Raw genomic sequence first — 25,640 nt, 5'->3', positions numbered from 1 at the left:
ATGCGCACTTATATTCAGGTTGTCTGTGGACATGTACGAGGCAGCCAGCTGGATGTTGAAAGGGTTGCAGAGATAAATGAGCAGAGCCTCTGCCTTTAGAGATTCTCACCTAGTCAGACGTGAGGGACGTGGCTGAGACCAGTGCCACCGAGAAGGGAGGTCGAGGGATGTGGCTGCCACCACCCAGTGAAAAGCAGCTGGTTGAGGAGCATCAGGGAGCAGGTAAGTCTTGTAGATAAGGTGGCAACTGAGCTGGTCTTAACAGATGAGCCGAGAAGAATTGAGGGCGTTGCAGGTGGGAGAAACCGCATCTGTGGCAGCAAGGAGAGAATGCGAGGTTGAGAGAACATGAGTGAGGTGTTTGGCGTGGCTGTGGTGCAGCATGTGGGGGTCGGGGAGGGGACAAGCCCCAGAAAACCAGAGTCAGAAGAGTCTCAACTGCTACGTTCAGGCACTTGGACAGACCCACAGAAGGTTCTCCATGAGGGGTGTGCTTTGACTTAATCCATGTTTCAGAAGTTCTGTCTGCGGGTTTTGTGTGGAGGTTCTGGAGCTCAAGGTGAAGGAAGCCGGGAAGAAGGCATGAGATGAAGAGAGCCCACACCCACGCCATGGAGACAGCAGCGAGGGGGATGGATCCTGAGCACACGTCACAGGGACTTTGGGGGCTCTCTGATAGAGGGGTAGAAGGGATTATCCAGGATGACTCAATGTGCTTTGGTTTATGTGACTACGAGGGCAATGAGGCCACCAAAGTAGGAAACGGGTCTTGGGTGGGTGAAGACGCTGCACCAACTTGGGGTGTGCCTGGTGTGTGGCGACTGCAGAGCATCTGGGCCCCTGTGTCTGAGTGGGTTTGGGAGTCCTGGCAATTCCCAACTGCGATCTTACTTTCCAGGAAAGGGTTAGGGAAGGTAACTGAGTATATGGTCTAACCCCAGATGGAAATATCTGAAATCCATTCCACCTCAGGGTGTCTGAGCTCTAAGGTCCCCAGCAGGTAAAGCCCCCTGAGCAGATGAAGTCGCTGTAGGGATCTGGTGGGCCAAGGTGTACGACAAGGGGGTGTGGGCCCAGTCGTGTGGGACCGAGGTTGCAGGGGGGCATGCAGGGGGCCCGCATGGGGTCTTGGAGGAAGAAAGAGCCTGGCGTGGACATAGGGTACTTTCTGCACTCATCCGTAGGAAGACTCAGCCCAACTCCCTTCTGTGTGTAGATGGGGTGCGGAGGGCAGTGCTGGGGGACAAATGTTGGGAGCTCCCCCTTACACCTCTGCATTACGTGGACGTTTTCATCTAGTTCACTTACCAAAGCAGAGGCTGGGGCAACACCTCTGCTCAAGCCACAGCCATGTCCGACTGCATCGTATCAGACTTCACTTTCCAGAGGACACTGATTAAAAAGACAAAGTGGCAGAAGAAGGTAACTCCTTCCAAAGAAAAAGGAGAAGAGTCCTGGCTGAATTCTTTGCTCAGAGACGGAAACCCAGTTGTTGCCAGCTAAGCAAGCTACAGACACCGTGGGGACACACCCCATTCAGCTCTGTGGCCAGGAAGCAGAGCCTTAAGGGAATTTTCGCCCACCATTAGTAGGTAAAAAGAGCAATTGGACATTTCTTTCTTGGGAATTGAGAGAACTAGAACTGATGACCCCTCTTTAGAATTTTTCTAACAGAGTCACCAGTTTTCGGTAGCTGGGGGGCCTGCTGACGCTGTTCAGAGCATGGACTGTGTCATGGCAAGGTTGGGAGTCAAGGCTGGCTTGGCCTGGCCCCATGTGCTCTCCAGCTGAGGGCACCTCCCTTGGCTCTGCATCCCACGGGCCTCCTTTTCTGAAGCTCCGATGCGATCAGAACCCAGGGGGGAAAGCGGGTGATGGGGGAGGCGGGCAACACAGTACGGGGGAAACGGAATATGAATTTTAAGGCTAGACATTGCCAGCTTGTTCCAGTAGAGCTAGGGGACAGCAGATTTGGGCAGGAATCCAAGAAGCAGAAACACTGAGAATATAAAAGGAGCAAAAAGCTTTCTTTGCCGCTCTATCGATCGAAAAAAGAACAAGTCCATTCAAAAATCCGTCAGAATGTCTTTCTGGAAACTCAGACCTGGAGAAAGATGAGTGGGATTCACCAGCAGTTCTATGTCTCCCCGGCCCCGAGAGTGGTCTTTATCGGGGTTGGAGCTTCGCCATAAAACGTCTTCCGGAAGTTTCACCTAGATGAGTGTGTTTGCTGAGGCTGTTTCCATCTTTTTTCTTTTTTTTTAATTAGATGTATTAGGAGGCTTTGTCCAGATGCCAGGTGAGAAGCCGGTACTGAACCCACTATCTGTGTGAGCCAGCCCCACAGCAGCCAGAATGGGGGGATGCCCCAACTCCACTCTCGCGCAGAAAAACCAGCACCCTTGTCTTCATGCTGTCCGATTTGAAGCTTAAAATACTGCATCGTGCTTTGGTTAAAAAGATCTCTGTGTAGTAGGTTCAGGGCAGAGCAGGGGAGGCATGATGCGGGGCAGCTCTGGAGGGGCCAGGGCAGGGGCGTGTGCCTCTCCCGTCTGTGCTGAGCTGGTGGGTCACTTGGCTCCTCTCCATTCTCCTCTGTTCCTCTTTTGTCTCTGGTTCTTCCCATCAAGCCTCCCCTCCTTCCTCCCTGACTCAGTTAAGTGTGGCCTCCAGAGTTAGGCACAGGGAGGGGGAGGCCTAGGGGGGCAGAGTGAACTTGAGCCAGTGGCCCCACCAGCTGCGGGAGATGACCAACCGACCGACCCACACTCAGGCCCCTCAGCAGTGGAGCCCATCCCTGACCCCTTCCCTCGCCCCATCCCCGTTCCCTCCCAGACTCCAGTCTCCCGTAAAGTGCTTCCTTCTCTCTCTGTCCCCCATGCCCACCCCCACAGATCTGGGAAGGAAGCCACCCTATGAGAGGGCCACACGCAGGGGCTCCAGGTCCTCACTGACCAGGCTTGGCCTTCCTTGCATGCTATAGCTGCAAAGAGGGCGAGGGGTCTGGGCAGGAGGCTGGTCAGGGCCCCTGGCAATGAACGTCCATGACCTTGGACTGCTCACCTCACATTGGGCCTCTTGGTCTTTTTCTCTGGGTGCTTTTCAAAGCGGCAGACAGTTCCTCTGAAAAATGACGTGGTGCTGGGGTGGTAAGACAGCTAGGAACTAAGAGTAGCAGCTACCTGTCCGGGGACAGGCCTCCAACCCAGCAGCTCCTCATTTTAATGGATGACGTGGAGCCTCTGCCCCCCACGCCACAGAGAACAGCTGTGCTCAAAGAAACTCCTGGCAAAGGAGTGCATGTTGCTGGAACTTTTGCATAGTGCCCAACCCTGTGGGTCCCCTCAAGGGAAGGGGGGTGGGGGTAGGGAGCCTGGAACTCTGGGTTGGGTCTGGGGGCGTCACCCTGCTTCCAGCAGTGGGTGGCCCTGGCTGCACAGAGCAGAGACCCCACGCCAGCCAGATGCTCGCTGCAAGGCGTGTCCAGGGATACCGGGTGCCAGCCGCCGCTTTTCAGAGCCCAGCCAGCCTGCTTGTTCTCATTAGAGTAGATCAAGGAGAAGGAGAATGGGGTGTGTACGAACCTCCTGCTGCCCGTCTGGTTCTCAGCATGGCTGAGATGCAGCTGATGAAACAATTTATGTGCCCGGGATGCCTTCTACACCTTGAATTCCCTCCCCTCTTCTTGGTTCTTACTGGCATTTCCTTCAAGTCCTGCCTGGGGGCCCCAGCCTGGGCTCCCACTTCCCTTCCCTGGTTAGAACTTTCCACACACATTTGACCCAATGAGAAGGGGGCTCTGGTGTTAACAGGTGACTTTATTTTTGATTGCTAGAACCAGGAGCTGTGGGACATCTGAGTTTCACGGAGATCCTGGACACATCCCTCAAGGTCAGCTGGCAGGAGCCCCTGGAGAGAAACGGCATCATCACAGGTTAGTATCCCCATCTCAGAAGAAGGAAAAAGAAGCTTGTCCCAACAAGGGAGACGGGCATTGCTGTACACAGCCTAGCTGGCCGGGGCACAGGCACCAGCGGCCTCTCCGGGAAACGGCCCCGTCCACCTGACTGTCGGCTCAGGGCTCAGTCAGCACACCGGGCGGCATGCCCCCGGAACCCCACCAGCAGGGGGGCATGGCCCTGGACAGCCTGCGGCCGCCGAGTCTTACCTTAACAAACCTCTCAAGTTTGGCATTTCCTGGCGCATTCCCCTACACACACCGCCCCCCCCACAGTTCTCTTAGTGACATGGCAAAGTCCATGCCCGTATCATGACCCACTGGCAGAGGAGGCCGAGGCATGGAGAGCCCGCCTTCAGCACACGTGCCTCGGATGCCAACGGCGTGCAGACGCTGCACTGAGACACTGCCGATTGGGCAGCGGCCAGTCCCTCCCCACCTGAACCAGGGCCCCACAGCAGAGCCAGGTGTCCTGGCTCTGGCACCCCTTGTCCTCTGCCCAGCGCCCTGGGACTCCCCGGGCAGACTCCTCTTGGGCTGTAGGTGTTTCTTGTGGGGCTCTGATGACTTTTTCAAACAGAAGAGCTTTAACCTGAATTTAAATCTTGGCTTGGAAAAAAAAAATTCTGGCTGGCTTCAGCCTCGGGAAGGTGGGAGCCTCGCCTTACCTCCCAGAGCCTCCATTTCTTCATGGGGCTACAGAGACAAGGCACCAGGGTCACAGCCGCCAGCAGCCCTGTCCATTTCATAAGTGTTACTTGAAATGTCAAGCCAGCAGCTCATGTTCCCACAGCTCCGCCACTGGGTCTGGGACACGCAGTCTGTGGCTGGTGCCCTCTGGGACTCTGCCGGCAGCACCATCTGTCACATCCAGGGCTTTTGCCTCCGCTCTCTGAACCTGGACCCTGAGGCTTCAAGGGGACCTAGCTCCTGAGCGAGGCTCATTCATCCTACTTGTGAGCATGCTAGGACCCTGGGCCACGTTCCTTGTCCCTCACCTAGCCACCCACAAAAGCCTGTGGAAGCCCACGCACACTAGCAGGTGCACAGGAGAGACCAGCAGTGATGTGTGTACCCCGGGCCCAGCCTCAGGGCTCAGGGCCCCCCCGCCCCCGCCACACTGTGTCTGGACAGCAACAGTGGCAGCCCTGGGCACTCCCACATGCCAGCACCTTAGCCTCACAGGATCCTGTTCAAAGAGCCACACAAAGCCCCTCCTACAAACCGCATCTGAGACCATGGGTTGTGCTGTCCCCATGTCGCATGGCCAGCACAGGGATGCGAGTGCACTGGCAGTGGGATTCGAAACGTGCTCCTAACCCCAGACCAGAGAAAGTCTCCCAACTTCCTGGGGTCACAGCCTCTCACTAAGTCTCTCAAAGCACCCAGGGCCAAAAGAAGCCCCGGACAGCTGTTTCTGAGGTCACTTGGTGCAAACAACTGATTCATATGCTAACAACTTAACAGCTGTTTGAAATGAACTGAAAGAGAAAAACATCTGTATTTCCTTCTTCAAGCAGATAGGATGCGTGTTCCTGATGTTGGGGTCAGGCTCTGCCCACCTTCTTGAACGTGGGGTCAGAGTGGACCCCACCACCTTAATTTCCTTCATTTCCCACATTGGTCTTCACGCTGTATCACAGAAACCACCAGAAACTCAGCTTCGCAAAGACAGGGTGTGTGCCCAGACGGGTACATAGCACACCCTGACCCTAACCTTGAGAACAGCTCAAGCTCCAGCTCTCTGTCATCCCCGGGGACATTCCCTCGGGGAGTGTCTCCCCCCCAACCCCCAGTGATGCGGGAGGTGCCCAGCATCACTGTGTCCCTGCACTGTTTCTAGGGCTCTGGGCGGTGTCTGGGTGCCCTAGGGCAGAGCTTGGGGACCGCCTTCCTCTCCTAAATGCCTCTATTCTCTCCCGTTAGTCAGGAAACCTCTTGGTGCCAACCCCTCCTGCTTCTTATCCACAGAACACAGCATAGTCACCTGTGCTCAGCCAGAGCCCCCCACAGACCCCAGAGGGCACCTCTGCTCTGAAGCCGCCCGTCCCCCAGCTTTTCAGCAGAGTACGTGTATGGGTCCGGTCTGGCCCCAGAGCTGATGCTGTGACATAACCTACAGCCAGCAACAACGGAACTCCAGGGCAGGGGAGAAGCAGCTACGGGAACTGGACCACGGGAGCTGGGACATGCATTCTGCCTCCAGCCCAGGATGGCCAGTGTGCATGTGCTGGTCACAGAGGCCCCCGCCGCAGCCCGGGAGCCGGACGCAGTGGGGGATGGGCAGAGAAGGGAGCCCTTGTAGTCTGACTTTGCTTTAAGCCATCCGGAGGGAGAACAAAGGCCGGACAGTGCTAGGAAAAACAAAAGAGCAAAACACCAGAAGCGGTAGAGGGAGGCTGCCCTTGGAAGCAGAGAGTCTCCAGCAGACCCATCAGGGACTGGGGGTCCTGTGGCTGGAATGAGGCTCACATTCACCATCTGTCTCAGAACCGGAGCGTCCCTGTGGCCTTCACCACAGCCGAGCCGCAGCCACCTGGTGAGGGCTCCCGGGTGGACGTTGGCACGTGGGGACTGACTTCCTTCGATACGCGTATGGGCCTTCGTGAACACAGCGCACACCTCAGTCCTGGTGTAAAGCTTCAGGGAAGCCACGGGCACACGCACCCCCGAGCGGGGCCGGCGCTTCCCGGCCGAGCGCTGGTTGCCAATATCGCAATTTATGATGCTCCGTTCTCGCCAGCTAATAGGGCTTAATGAACTCATTTCGTATTTTATTTAAACAAATCCGTGTCGTTACAAGCAGAGCCTATAGTCTACTTGGAGCTTGGCCTTCCGATGGCCTCCCACTAGGGTCTTCCTCCCTCCTAGTGGCCACACGTGCCCCATCTCACTCCGTCTGGCCTGTGCTGTCTCCTTTCCCCTATGAACTGTGCCCAGGGTCCCAGGAGCTCTGGGGAAAACTGCAGAGGAAGAAGCCTGTGGGAGCTGAACCCAACGGCGGTTCTTCCTGCCCCTCACTGCTTGTCCCTCCAGCCACCTGCCCGGTGACCCCTGCCATCGGCCGGGCCTGCCCCCGCAGACAGGTCTGCGCTCCCCACAGACAGGGCTCTGGGCAGGGCGTGCCAGCAGCACCACCCAGTCTATCCCAGGCTCCAGACCGAGTATCTCCCCCACGAGCGGAAGAAAAGCCCGGTCTGTGAGCACAGCCAGCCTCGGAACATCATGCACTGGGGCTGTCAGAGCCTCCTTGTTGGTGCAGCTGCTGTTGGAGCCCCCGCAGGGCGGATGAACGGCGCCGGGCGTGGTCCTCCACATGGGGCCCCTGGTGGTCCAGACACTGGGGGAAGCCCTTCCTTATCAGCCACAATGCACAATGAGCAGCCTCGGGCCCAAAAGAGAGGGCAGCCCCGAGCAGGGGCGGCCGGAGGGCCGAGCAAATTGCCCATCGCACTTATTGTGAATTCCAGCATCTTCCACTCACGCTGCGTAAACCCTGATTTATGAGGGCCAGGATGCAGACAGACAGCTTGTGATTGGATGTACTGCTCTCCTGTAGAGAATTTACTTCAGATCAACAGAAAATTATTTCTGAAGCTCCCGCAGTCGTTAGTCTCCGTTAGGCAGCATTCAGAGCAGGTAGGACACCCGCCCGCCAAAGGCACCGGGCACCGGCTGGGGCAGCCCCTCCACCTTCTCTGGCTGTTCCTGAGCCGCCGTGCACCACTCCCCTGCTGAGGAGCGGTGCGGGAACCCGGGCACCCCTCCACCCCCGCGCACCCCGCTCTGTCCATTGTGTGCGGCAAGCTGTCCGGGCCGTGCTCTCTTGCCAGCGCGGGGTGGGAGGAGGGGGCTTTGCTTGTGTCGTTTGGTCTCATCTGCATCCACGATGCCACCCTACCCCCAAGCCTGATGTCACAGACCCCAACAGCGTTGCCCTCCCGAGGATGCTGGAAGCTCCGGGCTTGGAGTCCAGGTTGCCATGACGAGCCACATGCTGTGTTTTCGTAAATGTTGATCAAGAACAGCTTCTAAACAAGTTAACTGCCTGGCAGACGAGCTTGGAACATAAAGCCCTCTCTTCCTGGACGTTCAGGAAAGACTCCGAGGATCAGATCGTTCAGTGATGTATCGGGAGTGACCCACCGAGGTCGGGGGGTGGTCAGGCACGCTCACGCACATCCGCGCTTCAGAGGGAAGCCGGTGCACAGACGGAGGCTCTGTGGGGAAGCCGGGAGCTCGGCCCGACCCTAGAAACCCCTGCCAGTTTCCAGGAAGCTCGTGAACCCTTCTGCACCTTCGTGTTCTCTGTTGCAAGTGGGGATGGTGATGTGGAGGTCCTGCTGTGAGGACCGAATGAACTAATGTAGGGGACGTGCTTGGAATGCCAGGAACGTTGGGAACACTCTGGACGCTTGAAGATCCTGATACTCATTGCCCAGAAGGCTTGATTGGTGATTGTACCATTAGATCCAAAATCCCAAATTAACAAAATGAAAAGAACTGATTTGTCTGGTGCACTGAGGAGGGCGGAGGCTGGACAAGGGGCACAGGGAGTGTGAGGAGGGAGAGTCTGAGGTCTGGAGGGAGCAGGGCAGTGGGCGGTCTGGGGGAGCCCATGGCCCAGGTAGCCTGCGCAGAGCACAGGGGCCTGTGTTGGGACCAGAAGGTAATGGGAGATGCACATGCAGGGCAGGGGCCATGGCTGGTACCCCTCTGCTGCTCTCCCGGATGTCCCATCAGCACCACCCAGCCTGCATGCCTGGTGTCCACACACGAGTCTCCAGGCTGTGGGACTGCAGATAGGCAGCGGCTTCTAACATTCGTTTTATTTTGGGGGGGGGTTGTTTTTTTTTTTTCAAAATATTAAATTCCCGAGATGCTCTCTAAATTCTTGTTTACCTGCAAGCACAAGTTTCTAACTATATTTATTGCTTTCATCAGAATGAGCTTTAAGACGCCTCTTGGTGCTTCGGTATCCCTTAGTTTATTGACTGGAAAGAAGGAGGAGCAAGCGTTTTCAGCGGCCCCCCTTGCCTCTGCACCCACGAGCGCCTTCCATCACTGTCTCCCGTTTGAGGAGGTGCTCTGCCAGGCCTCCAACCACTTTAACTCCCCTCCACGGGGTCTGCTTCAAGATACCGCTGGGGCGTTCTTCTCTGAGCCTGAAGTCACGGTGGAATCTGGGGCTGGATAAACTGTGGTCACAGGGCCCCACTGAACTGAACAGAGACCAGGGGAGAATCAGATTTCACCAGGAAAACAGGAGGTTCAGAGAGTGGGGACGCAGGAGAACTCAGGCACTCCGGCAGAGAGGGACTTTTTAGGGAAAGCATTTTGCATGGCAGAGAGCGCCCATCAATCATTTCAGGAGGGAAAAAGTGGCAGTGTTTCCACGAATTAGTGGCAAGCCAGGAGCAGGTTCCCGATTTAGAGTAGTATGTAATGAAAATATCAGCGTATAAAAATGGAAATATTGATGAAACGCACCCACAGTTTGACACAAGATGAAATCAGGCACCACAGGCTGGCAGCCATCACTCATCTTTCCTCAAGCCAGCTCGGGCACTGGAGGCCGGGCTCCCGCTGTCCGTTGGGTGGCAGGGGGATGGGGACCCCGTGGATGGAGGAAGGGCCTGGCTGGCAGTCTCGTGTGGGCAGAGCAGCAGGTTCCCTCCTGGCTTCAGCACACCTGCCGGGCTCTCCTGCCGGTTCAGCTCCTCAGTGACAACAGCAGCCCCTGGACAGCCCAGCTAACCCTGTGTTCTCGCTCCCCAGGCTACCAGGTTTCCTGGGAGGTGTATGGTCGGAACGGCTCCCGGCTCACCCACTCCCTCAGTAACACGACTCATGAGTACAAAATCAAAGGACTGTCGTCGCTCACCACCTACACCATCGATGTGGCTGCTGTCACCACCGCGGGGACTGGCCTGGCCACCTCATCCACCATTTCTTCTGGAGTGCCCCCAGGTCAGTAAAACCCTGTGGCCACGTCTTTAAGGGCATGGTGCTCTGAGATTGCTGGTGTTCTGGGTGGATGGCAACCCTGTGCGCGGGCCTGGGGTCCTTCCGAAGAGGGACATCTGCTTCCTGAGGGGGCGGTGGGGTAGCGAGTGGATCGTAACCCAATTTGGGCCTCATCCTCCAGCGTCTGCAGTTGGGGTGTGGATTGGAGGGAGCGTACCCCAGGGAGCGAGCTGGCCCCGAGGTCCTGTCCTCCAGGGAGACCATCGGTCAGGGTCCACGGACAGGGAGATGCAGGCTTCCTCCCAAGTGAGCAGGAGGAGGCAGGGGTATTAAAACAAAGAATAGGAAGCATAAAGCTTTATTCACTCAGCGAAACCATGGCGATTTGGTTTGCAATAAGAGAGGGAGTAGGAGGAGGTAGGAGAGAAGGGAAGGTCTTCCAGATGGAGGCAACCGTCCCCACGGGCTCGGGGAGGGTGCTCCGCTGGTCGCTCTGCGGTGTGGGCACCTGTGATCCCTGCTGCCCTGTCCTTTTGGAAATTCAGATTACCTTTCTCAACGCGCAGCACACTCATTTCAGCCTCAGAGCTCTTCACTCAACTCTTTTCTCTCGGATTTTAAGTTTGTGTTCGAAATGAAAGTGTTTTTCCTGGGAATTCACAAATGCGAGGGAATGTGAGGAAGCCTTGTGGGGCTCTCGGTTCAGTTCTGCAATTAGAGCTGTGGGCCTCTTGCTCTTTAAAAGATGTCAGTTTGCCTCATGCGGGTCAGTCTTCGAAGAGGAGGCCCTGAAGCTCCCTCCGAAATCAGCACTCCCTCCTAGAGTGGCCTGCGCCTCCGGACCTGCGTTCAGAGCCCATTGTTCTCTTGCACAGGATGCAAAGCATGTAAAACACACACAGTAAAGCAGGAAACCCACACAGGAACGAGTGTGTCCTCCTCCCAGGACTGGCTGGAGAGAGCCCGACAGCCCTCTGAGTTGTTGGGGGGCGCCGAGGAGGAGGTGCCATACTTCCTCCCTCCTCCACAGGACAAGCTCAGAGGACACTTTCTAGAGGCCCTCAGCCACCTGCTCTGCCTGCCGGGGAGCAGCAGTTGCACGCTCCCCCACAGCAGCACCCCAGGGCCTTCTAAAGCAGCTCAGTGGCCGGGGCAGCGGGGTGTACACCATGCCGAGTACACCCTCATGAGCTTGGGGGATGGAAGCAGTGGAGAGGCTGCCGCTTCCCCGAGAGGTCAGGTCACCCGGAGCTGGGGAAGGACCCCAGGCGTCCCCTCACGACGGCCATCCCTCTGGAGGTCTGTGTTCTACCAGCTGTGCTGGAAGTCAACATCCAGTCGTATTTAGAACACCATGGAGAGAATCCAGTGAGCGGAGACATACAAAGACAAGTGACACAAAGACAAGAGTCACTTGTCCTTCGATGTCAACATTTTCTGCTTCAGATTCATTACACGAGATGTGAAAAGACCCCTTGCGCCAGTGCCCAACAGATCACTGAAACAGTTCGATCGTCCCCGTGCGAGTCTGGGTTTCTGGCCCCTCAGGACCAGGGACTGGACCAGGAGGCGCCCCTCAGATGCTGTGCACGCAGCATGCCGCCCCTGCCCCCTGCACGGCGTCCCTCTCTCGTTCTTTCCATCCCAGAGTCTTTCCCCAGAATAGCTTGTGTTGCCTGGTAAGACGGGAGCCCGCATTTCAGACTGGTGGCATCTCACTTGTGAGTGGGGCAGGCTCTTTGGGGTTGGGGGACAGCCTGGCCGAAGGTCTCTATTCAGTGAGTAGGCTGCGGCCCCAGGTAACCTCCCAGGATGGGAGCCCATCAGAATCCCCCTCTCACCCACTTAGTTGCTAGAGCAACTGAGCTCAGGCAGAGTGGGGAGAGCTCTGCACTTAAACCTGAACAAGGTTGTCTTGGAAACCACACCCGGGGCCTAGGGCTCAGGACCCGCACACCCAGCAGCCCCATGCGGCACCTGCTGTCTCCCTCCTGCCCCACTCTGCGTGCCTGGCATCATAGTCATCACCAAGGGGAGGGTGGACGTTTGGTTGTGTTCTTTTCAGAGCCTGGAAGCATCCCATCCTTTCATCCTTCCTTCCTTCAATGAGTATCTGTTAATTACCTGCCACGCATGGAGATAAGTAAGTCCTGACCTTCGGGGCGGATAATCCAGAGACCACATAAATATGTGTCCTCGTCCCACCTCCGAGGCGTGGAGCCTAGTGTGTGGCACCCAGAGCATAAGGATCGTGTGGTGGTCACGTCCCCGGGGAAGCAGTGTTTCTCACGTGGTTTTGAAAACAAATCCAGGCATTTTGAAACCGTTTACTGACTGGCATGTTTGGTGCGTTTCCTGAGCTGTGGGAGCTTACATCTCCACGTCTTTTCTCTCCTTTGTCTCTAGAGCTCCCTGGCGCCCCGTCTAATCTGGTCATTTCCAACATCAGCCCCCGCTCAGCCACGCTTCAGTTCCGACCGGGCTACGATGGGAAGACCTCCATCTCCAGGTGGATCGTGGAGGGTCAGGTACGCTCTCGAGGGAGGGACTGCAGGGTTTCCAGACAGTCATTCATGGCCCTGTGCGTGGGAATCAGGGGACTGTTGCGTCTACAGAATGGCTAGTCGGGGGCACAGTTGCCTCCCAGGGGGGGCGCTTGGAGGACGAGAGCCAGAGACTGGAGACGATGGGCTGCTGGGGACAGGATGTAGAAAGGTAAGAGGGACAGGATGTTAGGCTGAGGTCTGCATGGACTGTAGAAGGAGTGATAAGAGGGCTTCACATTTGAGCTTCGGCTCCAACTAGGTACCCAAATTAGATAGCATAGCTGATTTATTTCTTTTGAATTCCGGGTAACAATAAGCTCTCAAATGTACAAATAAGATTTTTTTTTTGGTACAACTTGTCTATGGCGTGAGGGAACGTGTCCGCAACGTGTAGAGAGCAGGTTTGTTCCCAAGCACTATTCCAGGCAGTACACAGAAAGGAGGAATTTCCTTCTTGGGAGAAAGGAACACACATCACAGTCAAGGACCAGCAGTCCTTGAGGCTCCTTGAGGACTGGAGCCAGGGTGGGGAAGGGTGGGAGGCACTGGGCTCGAGGAGCCCCACGCACAAATCCCACAGGGTCCTGGATGCGGGGTTCCCCGGGACTGGGGGCACCACACGAGCCACAGTTCCAGTTCCCACAAGAGCAGGAGATAAAAAGCTGAGGAGACAAACTGTGGAAGGAGAAAGTGTCACAGCACTTCCCTCCTCCAGTAAAATCTCAGGGACTTTCGTCGCTGTGCTGGTATTTTGTTGTAAGACAACTCACTCTCGGAAACTGGCCGTAACTCAGGGAATTAAGTCCACATGCATCCACAAATCTTCCATTAAGCAACAATTTCTGAAAACAGATGCAGGAATCTGAAAGTGAGAATCAGCTGGTCAGGGCACATCGACAGAAGGGCCTGACAACCCGTTTCCTCAGGAAATAATCAACAGCATGTCCCTACCTCACACTGAGTGAGAACAGAGGTCCCCAGTGAATGAAAACCAAAATGAGAACAGCGAAACTTTAAAACACAGAGAGGAAAATACAGGAGAAAAATCACTTTATCTCATGAAGACCAATTCTAGCTCATCTGGTTAGGTAGTTTAACTTTTTTATACATATGTAGGTACACATGGACATAATTTTATTTCTATATACACATTTATACATTATTCCCCCCAGCTTCATTGAAAAATAGTCAACATATATCTATCACTAAGTTTAAGGTGTACGGCCTGATGGTTTGATTTGGCCTCAGGGTTTTAAAGCACATCTCAGACCGCACATCGTTTCACCATGAAATTTTCAGGCTGTGTCTCTGTCTATATGTGCGCCTAACACTGCGGACGAAATTTCACAGACATGGTGTTGAGCAAACAAAGCCAGACTCAGGTTTTCGAGTAGACACTGTTTGATTCCATTTATATAAAGTTCCAAAACAAGAAAAAGTAATGTTTGGTGTTGGGGTCTTATCTTGGAGAGGGTGACTGAAGGCCCCGGCACGCTGGAGTGTCGCTTCTCAGTCAGGATGTGGGTGACATCTGAGTGCGCACCCTGTGGTCAGGGTACTTGACTGTATATCTGTATTTCCTTCAATAAAAACTTTACATTAAAATATAGATACTTCCAAAATTATAATGCCCTTATCACACCTGATATGATTAATTAAGTATTCCTTAGTATCAAAGGTGCCTGGGGGGCTCAGTCGATTAAGCATCTGCCTTAGGCTCAGGGTATGATCTCAGAGTCCTTTCCAGGGGACAGAGAAAAAAAGTATCATGAGTTCATGCTGGTATTTCCAGTCAAACTTAAGATTACTCTTAACTTTGAATTTATGGTTGAAATACCTTTTTTCTAAAATTGTGTTTTTAGAAATATTAACATCATTACTTATGTTCTTTCTCCTACTCTCGTACAAAGAGTTTCACAGTGATAATTTCAACGGTACGCCTCACAATAAGACTCTCAAATGTGGTGTATTTGTCCTTGGGCTGTGTTGCACTATGGACGTACAGACAAAATACGGAGCTCTAAGTTATTTTCTCTGTGTGGTTACATCAGCAGCTTCATACAAAACTATGTCCATTCATTCTGGTTTGGGTTTCATTTTGTTCTTTTGCTTTCATTTTTTAATGACTGCTTTCTTGAAAAATCATTTTACTTTAAAAAGTTGTTAAAATATTTGAAATTTACTTTACTTTCCAACAGGTAACTCATTCGCATGAGCTCAGAGTCAAAACCATGGAAAAAGTCTATTTAGAAACATTCATGTTCCTCTTTCCCCCTCTACCCTGTGGCCTCTGTCCCCCAAAAGTCCCATGTTAGATTTTCGGTTTACCCTTCCTTGTTTTGGGCAACATAAACAAATACACACACTTGTGTTCCTTGCTTCTCACTCCATTGGCCTGAAGGCGGGTCCTGAGGACCCCTACGCATCCCGCAGGCAGATTTTCCTTGTCCCTTCCTGCAGACGCAATCCTCCCCATGCCCACGTGCCAGGGCTCCCCCTGCAGTGCACACCCCTTGTCTTCCTGCTGTCATGAAGGACCAAACCCTAAGTGGCTCAAACAGCACTCGTGCACTAACTCACACTTCTATAGGTCACAGGGCCAACACAGGTTTCCTGGGCTACAATCAGGGTGTCGCTGGCCTTGTTCATTCATGTGTTGTCAGAATTCACCCCTTATGGTTCTAGAACCCAGCTGCCCATCACCATCCCCAGCATCCATGGCCACCATGTTCCTAGGCCCGTGACCGTGCTTCCTGCATCCTCTGAGCCACCAGTGACAGATCCAGTCCTTCTCGGGCTTCGATTCCTCCTCCTCCTATCTGTGACTACCCTCCTTCCTATCTCGGCCACTGGCAGGGACTCATGAACAGGCCAGACCCACCCAGATAATCCAGAATAATCTCCCTATTTCAAAGCACTTAACGGTAATCATATCTACACAGTCAGGTAACTAGTACTCACAGGTCCTAGGAATTAGAGTGTGGAGTTCCCGGGTGAGGGGTATTATTCTGCCCGAAAAGTTGTCTTTGGCCTTGAATCTTGAATCTTTTGGATGGATTCCTAGGAGTGGGATCACTAGATCCGACAATGAATATGTAATTTCTCTAGACTTTAACAGATCCCTCTGCTGTAGGTGGAAACATGTCGCATTCCCATCAGCAATATGTATGAATTTCTGCCATGCCAAGAACAAAAAAAAATAGAAGTCAGATTGATCATTTCTTGCATGCTTTTAGGTTGTCGGTGGCAGAAAGGTTTTCCCCACCCTCGAGTTAGGAAGGAATTCGCCTGACTTCTACCACCGCTGTCTTTTTTGCCATTTAGCTCCCCAACCATTTGGAATTCGACCTCATATATGGACTGAGGTATGAATCCATTTTTGTAATTTTGCAAATAGCTATGTGATTATCCCAAAGCCATTTAATAAAAAGTCCCATTTTTTTCCCTCTTCCTGATTTATAATGTTAGATTCCCATAGGTACTTGGGTTTATTTCTGAATTTTTTATTCTGTTCTATTAGTCTGGTTACTCATGCACAAATGCCACATTTTTTAATTATAGAGGCTTTAAAATGTGTTTTTCTTATCTGGTAAGGTCTTCCTGACCCTCATCACCATACACGCGCACCCCCTACCCTTGCCGTGCTTAGGATTTGTCTGGCTACTCTTGTTGACGTCCTAGGATGGTGAGTCTTCTATTCAGGAACATGACACGTATACCCTTTCTAATTGCTTAAATCTACTTTTGTCAGCTGGTTTCTTCTTGGCAAAAGCACTGGGCTATCTATTCCTACCCTTACTTTGTTCTGAAAAAATACAGGAAAAGTCAGGGGCCATCAGCATGGCTTGAAAACTTGTAGAAGGAAGTGTGGGCCTTGCCTCAAGCAGACCTGTGCATCCTTTGCCTTGCCCCCCTCTTTCCCTGCTCTGCAATCCTGGGCATATTTCTTAAGTTCTTTGTGAGCCTTAATCTCCTCATCTGTGAAATGGGGTCAGTAGTACTATTTGCAAGATCACCATGAAGGTTAATTAATGTGTATATAACTTTAATTACATTTTCTAACATTCTGCTGGCATATAGGATCACAATTGATTTTTAAATATTTTTCTTATTTTAATGAGTGGCACTAAGCTGCATCTCGGCCTTATGGGATGGGGTTGTAGCCAGAAAACTCTTGAGAATTCTCTTATTTTATTAATTCTACCTAGTTTTCTACAAAGAAGTCCTATTGTCCGTTAATCATGACCGGTTTTTCTCTTCTTTTGAAATCCTCTGTTTCTCTGTTTTTGTTCTTTTAATGTATTTATTCTGTAATCTTGATGGGGGGGGTGAGGTCCTCCTGTAGTGTATTGAACAGAAACAGTGACAGAACAGTGGTTGTTTCATTACTAACTTTCAAGAAATTCTGTTAAGGCTTTATCATCACTTATGACATTTACTACATTTATGCTATGTTTTTTGTATTTATACCTAGCCTATATCAGGTTAAGACAACTCTTTTCTAATCCTGATTGCTAGGAGTTATGGGGTTTTTGTTTGTTTTAGGATTTAAAAAAAATCATTCATGTTTATTTTTGTCAAAGTATTACTTTGTGTCTGTTGAGTCGTTCGCGGTTTTTCTTCCAACATCTGTTGGTAAGATGATGTACATTGATACTCTAGTGTCCAACCATTGCAGTGCTCCTGGGATAAACAGAGCTTGATCCTGCTGGCTCTTTTGTTTGCTTTAGTTAGGAGCTGAAATTGTTGTTTTCATGTTTATAAGTGAACTTGGACTTTTCTGGTTGTTGGTTTGGCTTTTAAGATCAATAGTTTATTTTCTCACTCGGACGCAGACCAGGAGCCTCAAGGGCATCTTCCATAGACGCATTGGGTTTCCCAATCCTGGCTGAGCTTTAGCGAGTGGGATGGGGTGGAACATTGTCCTGTGGGTGAGAACTTCCAGGTGACACAGTGAATTAAAGAGCCATAGTTCCTGTTGTGCTGGTCCCACTGTAGGGACTCTGGGCGCTGGGTCTCTGAGCAGGGCATAGGGATCTGGCATCTCCATGTCTCCTCCCGTGGGTTTAAAGGCTCCAGTTCCACAGGGGAGCATGGTCTGGGCAGGCTCCGTGCCTTTCTCCAGGACTCATGCTCCCCCGGGGCCTGTGTGAGAGTGTCCCAGGTGGTGAAGGTCCTCGGTGCGGTGCCTGCAGTGACACAGACTCCCCAGGTGTGTGCCCCAGGCTGCTGCGCTCACTGCGACTCGGCTTGCCACCAGTGGTTAAAGGTTCTAGCAGGAGTTTGAGATTTCCCTGAAGTTCATGTTTGCCTTTCACCTCGAGAATATTTCAAAATTACAGAAAAGTCATAAGAATACTACAGAAAGTTCCCTTCACTCAGAGACCCCGTGCAAGTTTGGTCCGTTGGCCCAACGTGTCCTCAGTGGGAAAAGGATCCAGCCCAAGGTGACACACTGCCGCTGGGGTTGTCCCATCTCTCCAGTCTCCTTCAACCTGGATTAGTTTCCCGGCCAGTCCTTGATTTTGTGGGTGATTAATGATTTTGAGGGTGATAGCCCCTTCGTTTCCTGCAAGACCCCTCAATTTGACTTGTACATTTCTTTATGAGTAGAGCCAGGTCACCCATTTTTGGTCAGAATGTCACAGAAGTGATGCTGGGCTCTTCCCTTTGCATCCTGTTGGGCTGAATAAGATGTGGACGGGTCCTGTCACTGGTGGAGTTAATTTTGCTCTTGTGATTAAAATGGCATCTGCCAGGTAGAGCTGCTTTCCCCTGCTTCACAGTTTGTAAGTCTTCTGTGGGGAGGTACTTTGAGACTCTTGAGAATCTCATTCCCCCTCCCACTCACATCCACTAGTTTTGTCATCCACTGAAATTTCTTGCCTGAAGTAATTAGTACAATGAGGGCACCAAATAGCAACCTTTCTAATTCAGTCATTTCTTCTGTGTTTATTGTTTGGACTTTCCTGCAGGAGACAATTTTTCTCTTGCCATTTATTTATTCATTTATTTGTTGATATCAGGGTAGACGCACGGATCCCTCTCATCCACTGCTATCATTATTTCCATTGGTGCTCTGACCCTCCTGCCTTTGGCCCTCCCACCTGGTTTTCGTGTTCTCCTCACGTGCCTCCATTACTCTAACCACACCCTTGCCTTCCAGCACAACAAAGTACTCTAGGCTCCTCTTCTTCTTGCTGCTCTGTTTTCAGCCATTTCTCCAAGGACCCTTGGGTCCTTTCAGTGGAGAGTGGTATTTAGAAACCAATATCTGACCACTAGATGTGCTCACTGCCCCTGGATGTCCAGGCCTCCTCCAGTGCACGGAGCTAGGAAATACACACTGTCGGGCACACACATGTCTCCACCTCAGTCTATTTCTGTATCTGTCTACATACACTGACAATCACTAGTTCATACCAGCACCTCCAAGTACACTTCAGTAGCATCTATTTATGCAAGCCACCCCTTTCCACATTCATACTAGCCTTTATTGGCTCCCACTCACCTCAGTTATTTATTGATTTGCCAAATCCCCCTGTAAGTGGGCAGTCCTCCCACCTGAGGGGGCTGCCACCTGCTTGGACACATTTGCATGGGCCCCGACCCCACCTTCCCCCACCAGCTGCCCTAAAAATTGTACCATGCACTTTGAAGTCACCAAAATCTTAAGTTAATCATTATGTCTTAATTCTGAGCCAGTCACACTTGTGATTATGTCCCTATTTCAAGTCCACTGTGTTTCTCTCTGTGCCCAGAGGCTGTGATTATTATAAGCACCTTCTCTCACAGGCAGTGCTCGCTTAGGTTTCGAGGTGGGTTTGACTACAGCTTCACTCATGTCGGTCTCAAGAGACATCCCTTGCTCCCCAGTGCTCAGGCAGGCATCTGAGAAGACATCCGTCATGCCTATCCATCACTGCTCTGGCTTTGGGGCAGGAGGCTAAGCTTAAAGTTTATCTTGTCTGCCATATTGCTTGAACTGGAAGTCCCTTATAGCTATTCTCTCCAAAGTATTTTAAAATTAACTCAGCAAGCCTAAAAATTCTGGTAGTGGTGTAGATCGTTTAAAATCCAAAGAGAATTTTTCATCCTGAAGCTCATTATCTGGATGATTTGTGTTTAAATGTTCCTAGAGAGTAAACAGTCATCTATAAACAGAAGCTCTGTTCCAAAGCCCAGAAGGTAAGGATTATAGACTTTTCCCAGGCTCCTTTGGACAGAGTCATGGGCAAGAAGAAGACAGAAGACAAGTCATGGGCATTTCACCACGTGGTGTGCTGGGAGCCCCCAGCTGGTTCTGTCACAGAGCTGGTCCGGCCTTCTCCAGTGACTGCTTGGCCACATGAAAAATGCCCTTTTCCTCAAACTTACAGACTGACTCCTTCAACAGACTGCAACCCTGGTTTCTGTTGTCCCAGTCCATTCAGTTTGGTTGAACACGTTGGACCCGTTTTCAATCATATACTTAGTTATCCCAGGGAAATGTCTTGATGATGTGGCAAAGGTTAGGATGAATATCCCTTTTTTTTTCTCTTGGCTGAACCAATACTGCTTTTCTTTTTGCAACCTGTTCCTACTAATCTCGAAGACGTATTGCAGAGGGTATGCCTTTACAAATCAGCAAAGGGCCTTTCTTCAAATGCCTTGGCAGACACTCCACTGCTACTTCTCTACAAAGTCCTGGTGGAATGTACCCCAACCCACCCACGTCGTCTGCCAGTGCTCACTGGCCCTCATCCAGGGGAAGAGCAGATCTGCAGCCCCTCTTCCCACTCCTACTGCCAGGACTCTGTCTGTGAGATCTTTCTGGAAACCCCATCCTGCCCCCTCCTGGGCATTTGCCACCATCCATGGGTCACTGTCCGACTCACCTCCCAGGAAAGGCCACAGACTAGTTCCCTGAGGCTACCTGGTGCTCAGATGAAGCAGTGACATGAGGGCAAATGGCCTTGAACCATTGAACCTTGAACCCCAGCTCTGCTATGTCCCAGCTGCACAACCACAAGCAAGCCACCCAGCTCAGGTTCTTGGGCTGTGAAGCAGAGATAGTCATACCTCCTCTGAGGGGTTGCGAAAGAATTGGAACACTTTGTCGTATTTCTGATCTAATATGAGCATGCCTTTGCTTTCTCTAGGCATGAGGTTTTGTACAAATGAAACCCACTCTGGGCCACAGTAGCTATGTCCCCGACCTCTGTGTATAAGATTCGCCCATGTCGAGTTCCTCCTGTGAAGCCTCCCTTCAGCTTACCAGCCACTTCTCTGAGAACATCTCAGTGGGTTCCATGGTCAAGTCAGACTCCAACTTTCCTAAACTCAGAGCAGCAGGGCTCTGGAGACTGTCACTGGGGTAGGCAAAGCCTCTGGAATATTCCTCACCTACTTCTCTTTGTATGGATGCGAGCTGAACCCAGGCTTTCTATGCCATAAGACTCCAGCGTTCTCTTGCCCTGCGCCTGGCCATGAGCCAGAGTTCAGAGAGGAGTAAGAGGCCAGAGCACCAGGGCTCGTGAGGAGGCGGCCATCTGACGACTCGTCACACTGAAAGCAGGGGGTGATTTCAGAGTGAGCCCGGTGTGCTGGCAAAATGCGTGCAGAGGGCACTGCCCTGGTTTGGGGGTTGGTGGAGGCCCAGGAAGACGACAATGTCTGTGCCCCATCTCCAGGTGCCGTGAACATCAGTTGGGACAGGCAATGGCTGAGCGGCCTTGTAGATGTGAGGATTTGGCTCCTACCAAACACTTCGTGACAGGATACTGGTATTTTCTTTCCTTTGATCCACTTCTCAATCACATCATCTTTGCAGAAAAGTTTCCTTTACATTCTGAATGCTTTGAAAGCAGACAAGGAAGGTTGTATCACACTCGGCATTCTCGCCAGTGAATTATGGAAGAAAAGACCCTAATCCTTGGAGGAACGCGTTGCCAGGCCCTAGAGTAAGCCAACGCTCAGATGTAGGTTAAAGATCTAGAAAGCAGCTTTTATAGGCATTTCTGGCTCAGTAATGCTTTGTTTAATTAGTAACCTCTGGCTGTAGGTGAGCAAAACCTGTCCTCCTGCATTTTTATGGTGCACGTAGATGGGAAGAATGCAAATGTCTTATGTTTTCATTTGCCGCTCCTGTTTGCCTTCTCGATAAACCCCTGCCGTCTGCAGCCGTTCACTGTGCTCTAACAGCCGAAATAACATCGAGTCTCCTCCAAAGGCTGCTTCGAGCAGGTTTCCTGTAAAGAAGGTACTAGTGGTACAGATAAAACCGTTCCCATTCCAAAAAGGGGAAGGGGAAGAAAAGCCCGCTTATTGCTTGTTTGTGCATAATGGCACCATTTTCTTAAAAGGACTTGTTTCAGAGAGCGTCATGGGCTAATAAAATAAAGCGCCAGTCTGCCGACTACGGTCTCCGTGACTACAGAGCAGTGGGATGGAGCAGGTCGGAGCACCCCAGATGCCCAAGGTGGCCCCCCGTCCACGGCGTTCCTAGAGGAAGTGGAGGTGCCGATGGACGTTCTCTACTTCCCAGGGCACTTCCCACTGAGGGACAGGATCGCAGGCTGATGAACAGACGGCCGGTCTTTGTTTTCTTTCCTGTGTGCTGGACGCCCACCTGTGAGTGTGGCCTCTCGCAGTGAACTTCTCCCGGCAGTGAGCCACGGGGCAGGTGTCCAGGTGGACCAGTGTATCTCCTTTCTCCTCTTCCAGGTAGAAGCCCATACAGCCTGGGTGTTTCCCTTCATGCCCAGGTTGCCAGGGCTTTAAAGTCAAGTGTGAAGCCCGAGAATTCTAGAACCGTGGCTCTCCTCCCCCACTCCCTTCAGCTGGATTTGCCTCTGTTCTGCACTTTCGTCCACTCCCTGTGGCTCAGTCCTGCACCAACCTGGAGCCTCGAGGAAAAGCAGCCGTGGCTCTGACAGATAGGGAGACACTCATGTCCCAGCCTTCCAGCGGGGGGCAAACGGCTGTCCGCCTCCGAAGAGACTGAAGTTACGAAGACCTTGCGTTTGAAAGTGGGAGGTGTGCACATTCAGCTCCTGTAAACTGTTGCTCGAAACCGTCCACTTGCCTGTATACTATTTTCAGTGATTTCTTGCCCTCTAAGAATCCATCAGAGTGTTAAAGAGCAACTCTGGAGGCCAAGAGATCGGAGGTTTCTTGCAATAAGATACTCATAGTGGAAGCTTTGCCCTTGATCTTTGCAGGATGTGTGGGACCGGTGAGGACCCTTGTGGTTCATTCAGCCCCAGGCAAGGCTGCAAAGGGACAGGCAGAGCAGCAAAGCACAGTGCCAAAAAGCAGGCCCCTAGGGGCATTTGTGCAGAGCTGGCCTTGAGGCCACTGGGTGTGGGAGGGTCCATGGGCTCCCACCAGCTGGCTGAGGGCGAAGACCACACACACCGGGACATGCGATGGGAAGAACTGGGCATTGAAAGCTCTAGCATGGGACACACACATAGAGAGCATTTAATAAATGGAACCTCATGATAAAAATAATAAGGTCAAGGCAAGTGTTTGAGGAAAGACTGTGTTCTTGGGGAGGCTGCAGGGCCACACCCAGAAACACCTGGAAAGTCAAGCCAGTTCAGGGCAGGAGCTGCTCTGGCTCAGAGAGCCAAGGAGGACGGAGTGTCCCCGTGATAGTAGGCCGTGCCCCTTGGGAAGAGGCCCAGGCTCCCGGGGCCGGATGCCAGCCCGGCTCGAGCACCCAGAGTGTCAGCTGAGAGTCAAGCTGGCGGTACTTAGAACTCACTCACACAGAACCCAAATCCCACAGCTTGAAAAATGTCAAGTCCAGCTCTCCCTGGAATGTCCAGGGCTGTGCATGGCAGGGGTCATTCCCAGCGGCACTCTGGGCTCGGAGACTTCCCCTGGCCTGGAGGGCGTGGGCCAGCCTGGGCTCCCAGCTCACTGACATCCCACCTGCTCAGGAGGCAGACGAGCCAGGAGGGCCAGAAACTCTCACGCTGCTCCTCCTAGTCACAGAAAGGCTCTTCTCCACTGGCTACAGAGTCTCCTGGGAACGTAAGCCTGGTGAGACCAGGACCTCATCTGTCCTGTGGGCACTCCCCTCCGGCCCAGAACAGGGCCTGCAACATGGAAGAAGGGTGCCCAGAGAAGCCTGTTGCCTGTGGGTCACGGCACAAACTCTAGGGACAGAGTTTCCCATGCTTTCAAAATGTTTCCTTTCCTTATTTATCCGTCCACCTGCTCCTGTCACCACTGACATTAGAAAGGCTTTCCAGTGTGTTCTGTCTCCTGTAGCGACAGAGGCCAGACATTTTTTGCCTCATCACTTCGAGATCTGCAGGTGGGAACTTCTGATCACTAATTCTCTCTCCCCTTTCCCTCATCGCAGAGGGAGGTTAGGGCCGTCGGTGGCCCTCTTCATCAGTATCTGTCAGCGTGTTGACTGTCATGAGCTCTGACTGTGGTGGAATTGCTTTGTCTTAATCGGAAGAAGAAGAGCGACTTTATTTCTGAATAGCCTGTTGAGTATGCAAAGGAGGGCTGTCACCCACTCTCTGGCTCCTTCAGCGATGACTCTGTCACCTGGATAAGAGGGACAACACCTCTGCCTAAGTGTCCGGGCACCGCGGTGAGAGGCAGCGGCAGCGTACACGCTCAGATTTTTCAAAATGCTTAGTGTCAGCTTGATTGTGCTTAATAACACCCTGACAATGACTCTTCTCTTTTATTTCTTGACCAGTGTGGGAAATCTATAGAAGATCAACGGTTTGAACTGGCCTTCTTGTTCATTAGTCTATCAGATCCTTCTGTGTCCTCTTATGGGACTTAAAAAAATACCACAGAGCCGAAAATACTGTAGTGCAAGGGACAATGCGGGTCGGTCTGAGGGAAACATTTTACCACAAATGTCATTTTCAGGAAATGGAGGTCAACGTATAGCTAAGTCACAACTGTCAAACCGAATTAAGTGTCATAAGAGAAATATTTTCCTATTCTTTTTGAGGACCACTCAGCATCTCTCATCCTAATTCTCATGTTGGATTTTTAGGTTCACCCATGTTTCATTTTTCCGGTCGTCGGGTTTTGTATCTGTTCCGCTCAGTCACCCATTCACCCTGCAAACATTTCTTAAGCACCTGCAGTGTTCCAGGTCTGGGGGGTCGTGCCCAGTGCCAGATTATAAAGAGCTCCAGAGCCTCCCAGGCTGGGGGACATGGGAGGGACAGCTGACCTGGAGTCTGGCCGATACAGATGACACCTGCTGCTGGAAGGGAGCCCGAAAGCAAGCGGGGGCCTGGCCAGAGCGGCCAAGGAAGGCTCCTGTGGATGCTAGGTTGCCGTGGGGTGAGGTAGGGTGAGCAGGCCTTAGGCAGGGAGGAGGGCGCTGGAGCCAAGAGCACGGTGGCATGAAAGGTAGAGTCACAAAGTTGCATGTGTCCTACTGTGGTAGAACCTAAACTCTGTTTTTATTCAGGCGGGGTGAGGCCAACAGGTCAGGAGATGACTCACCGCGAATAGAGTCCTACTCACAGTTTGCAGAGGAGGGAGCGTGGGATTTCACAAGGGGAGGCAGCAGGGCCAGCCAGTCAGCAGGCAGAGGGAGGCCTCACCGTGGGCGAGAGCCTTCTCGTGGGTTACCCGGGAAGGAGCAGGCAAGGCAGGGTGAGCAGACCCAGGATGGCTAGTTGGAGTAATTCCAGTGGCTCTAGGGCATAATGGCTATTTGTGTGGTCCCCGGCCCTGGGGAACTGGATGGGGGGACGGTCGCCCAAAGCTCTAGAGCCCCAGGGAGGAGGGTTGCAGTGTGGGCTCTGGGTCGGTGGTCTACATTTGCAAAGTGCATCACGGCGAGCTGTGGGCTGAGTTCTCCAGGGCCAGCAGAACTCCAGACATCAGGGACACTGGAAGCGTAGCGGGTATATCTGCGGGGGAAGGCAGGGCGGCTGCGGAGTGGGTGTGTGAGCAGGTGGGACGGGAGACAGGAAGGCAAGCTGGAGCTCATAGGAACGGCCTGATTAGTTTCTGCCCAAGAGTGTCCTTGGGAAACTACCCCCCGGGGTATCACAGCACAGTGCCATGCATCCGGGTGTCCCCTGCCCTTCACACCTCCCGTCCTGTCAGAGTCTCCTGGTGACATTTAGGGAATGTCATTGCTGTCCTTGCTTCACAGGCAAGGCCGAGGTCCTGGCATCACAAAGCAG

At 52.4% G+C, this 25,640-nt stretch overlaps 1 protein-coding gene and 1 long non-coding RNA gene across 4 annotated transcripts in view; one reads left to right on the top strand and one right to left on the bottom strand.

Annotated features, from left to right (window-relative positions):
* The window catches only part of SDK1 (sidekick cell adhesion molecule 1), an 888,974-nt gene that overhangs the window by 744,217 nt on the left and 119,117 nt on the right, over window positions 1-25,640 (top strand). For both annotated transcript variants that reach the window (XM_047713403.1, XM_047713402.1), the window contains exons 20-22: window positions 3,836-3,934; window positions 9,737-9,928; window positions 12,332-12,453. In XM_047713403.1, the coding sequence (XP_047569359.1) occupies window positions 3,836-3,934; window positions 9,737-9,928; window positions 12,332-12,453 (413 nt within the window). The remainder of the gene's footprint in view (window positions 1-3,835; window positions 3,935-9,736; window positions 9,929-12,331; window positions 12,454-25,640) is intronic.
* On the bottom strand, window positions 3,807-22,404 carry LOC125090591 (uncharacterized). 2 transcript variants are annotated; one of them, XR_007124388.1, is made up of 3 exons: window positions 20,729-22,404; window positions 15,433-15,646; window positions 3,807-3,909 (listed from the first exon to the last, which is right to left on the bottom strand). It is a non-coding gene; the product is annotated as an uncharacterized LOC125090591 (long non-coding RNA). The 2 variants fall into 2 exon arrangements; XR_007124389.1 differs by having other exon boundaries at window positions 22,082-22,404.

This window comes from Lutra lutra, chromosome 18 (assembly GCF_902655055.1).
Source record: "Lutra lutra chromosome 18, mLutLut1.2, whole genome shotgun sequence".
Taxonomy (NCBI): Eukaryota; Metazoa; Chordata; class Mammalia; order Carnivora; family Mustelidae; genus Lutra; species Lutra lutra.
The sequence above is the reverse complement of the archived record's forward strand: the minus strand, read 5'-3'. Positions and strand labels throughout refer to the sequence as shown.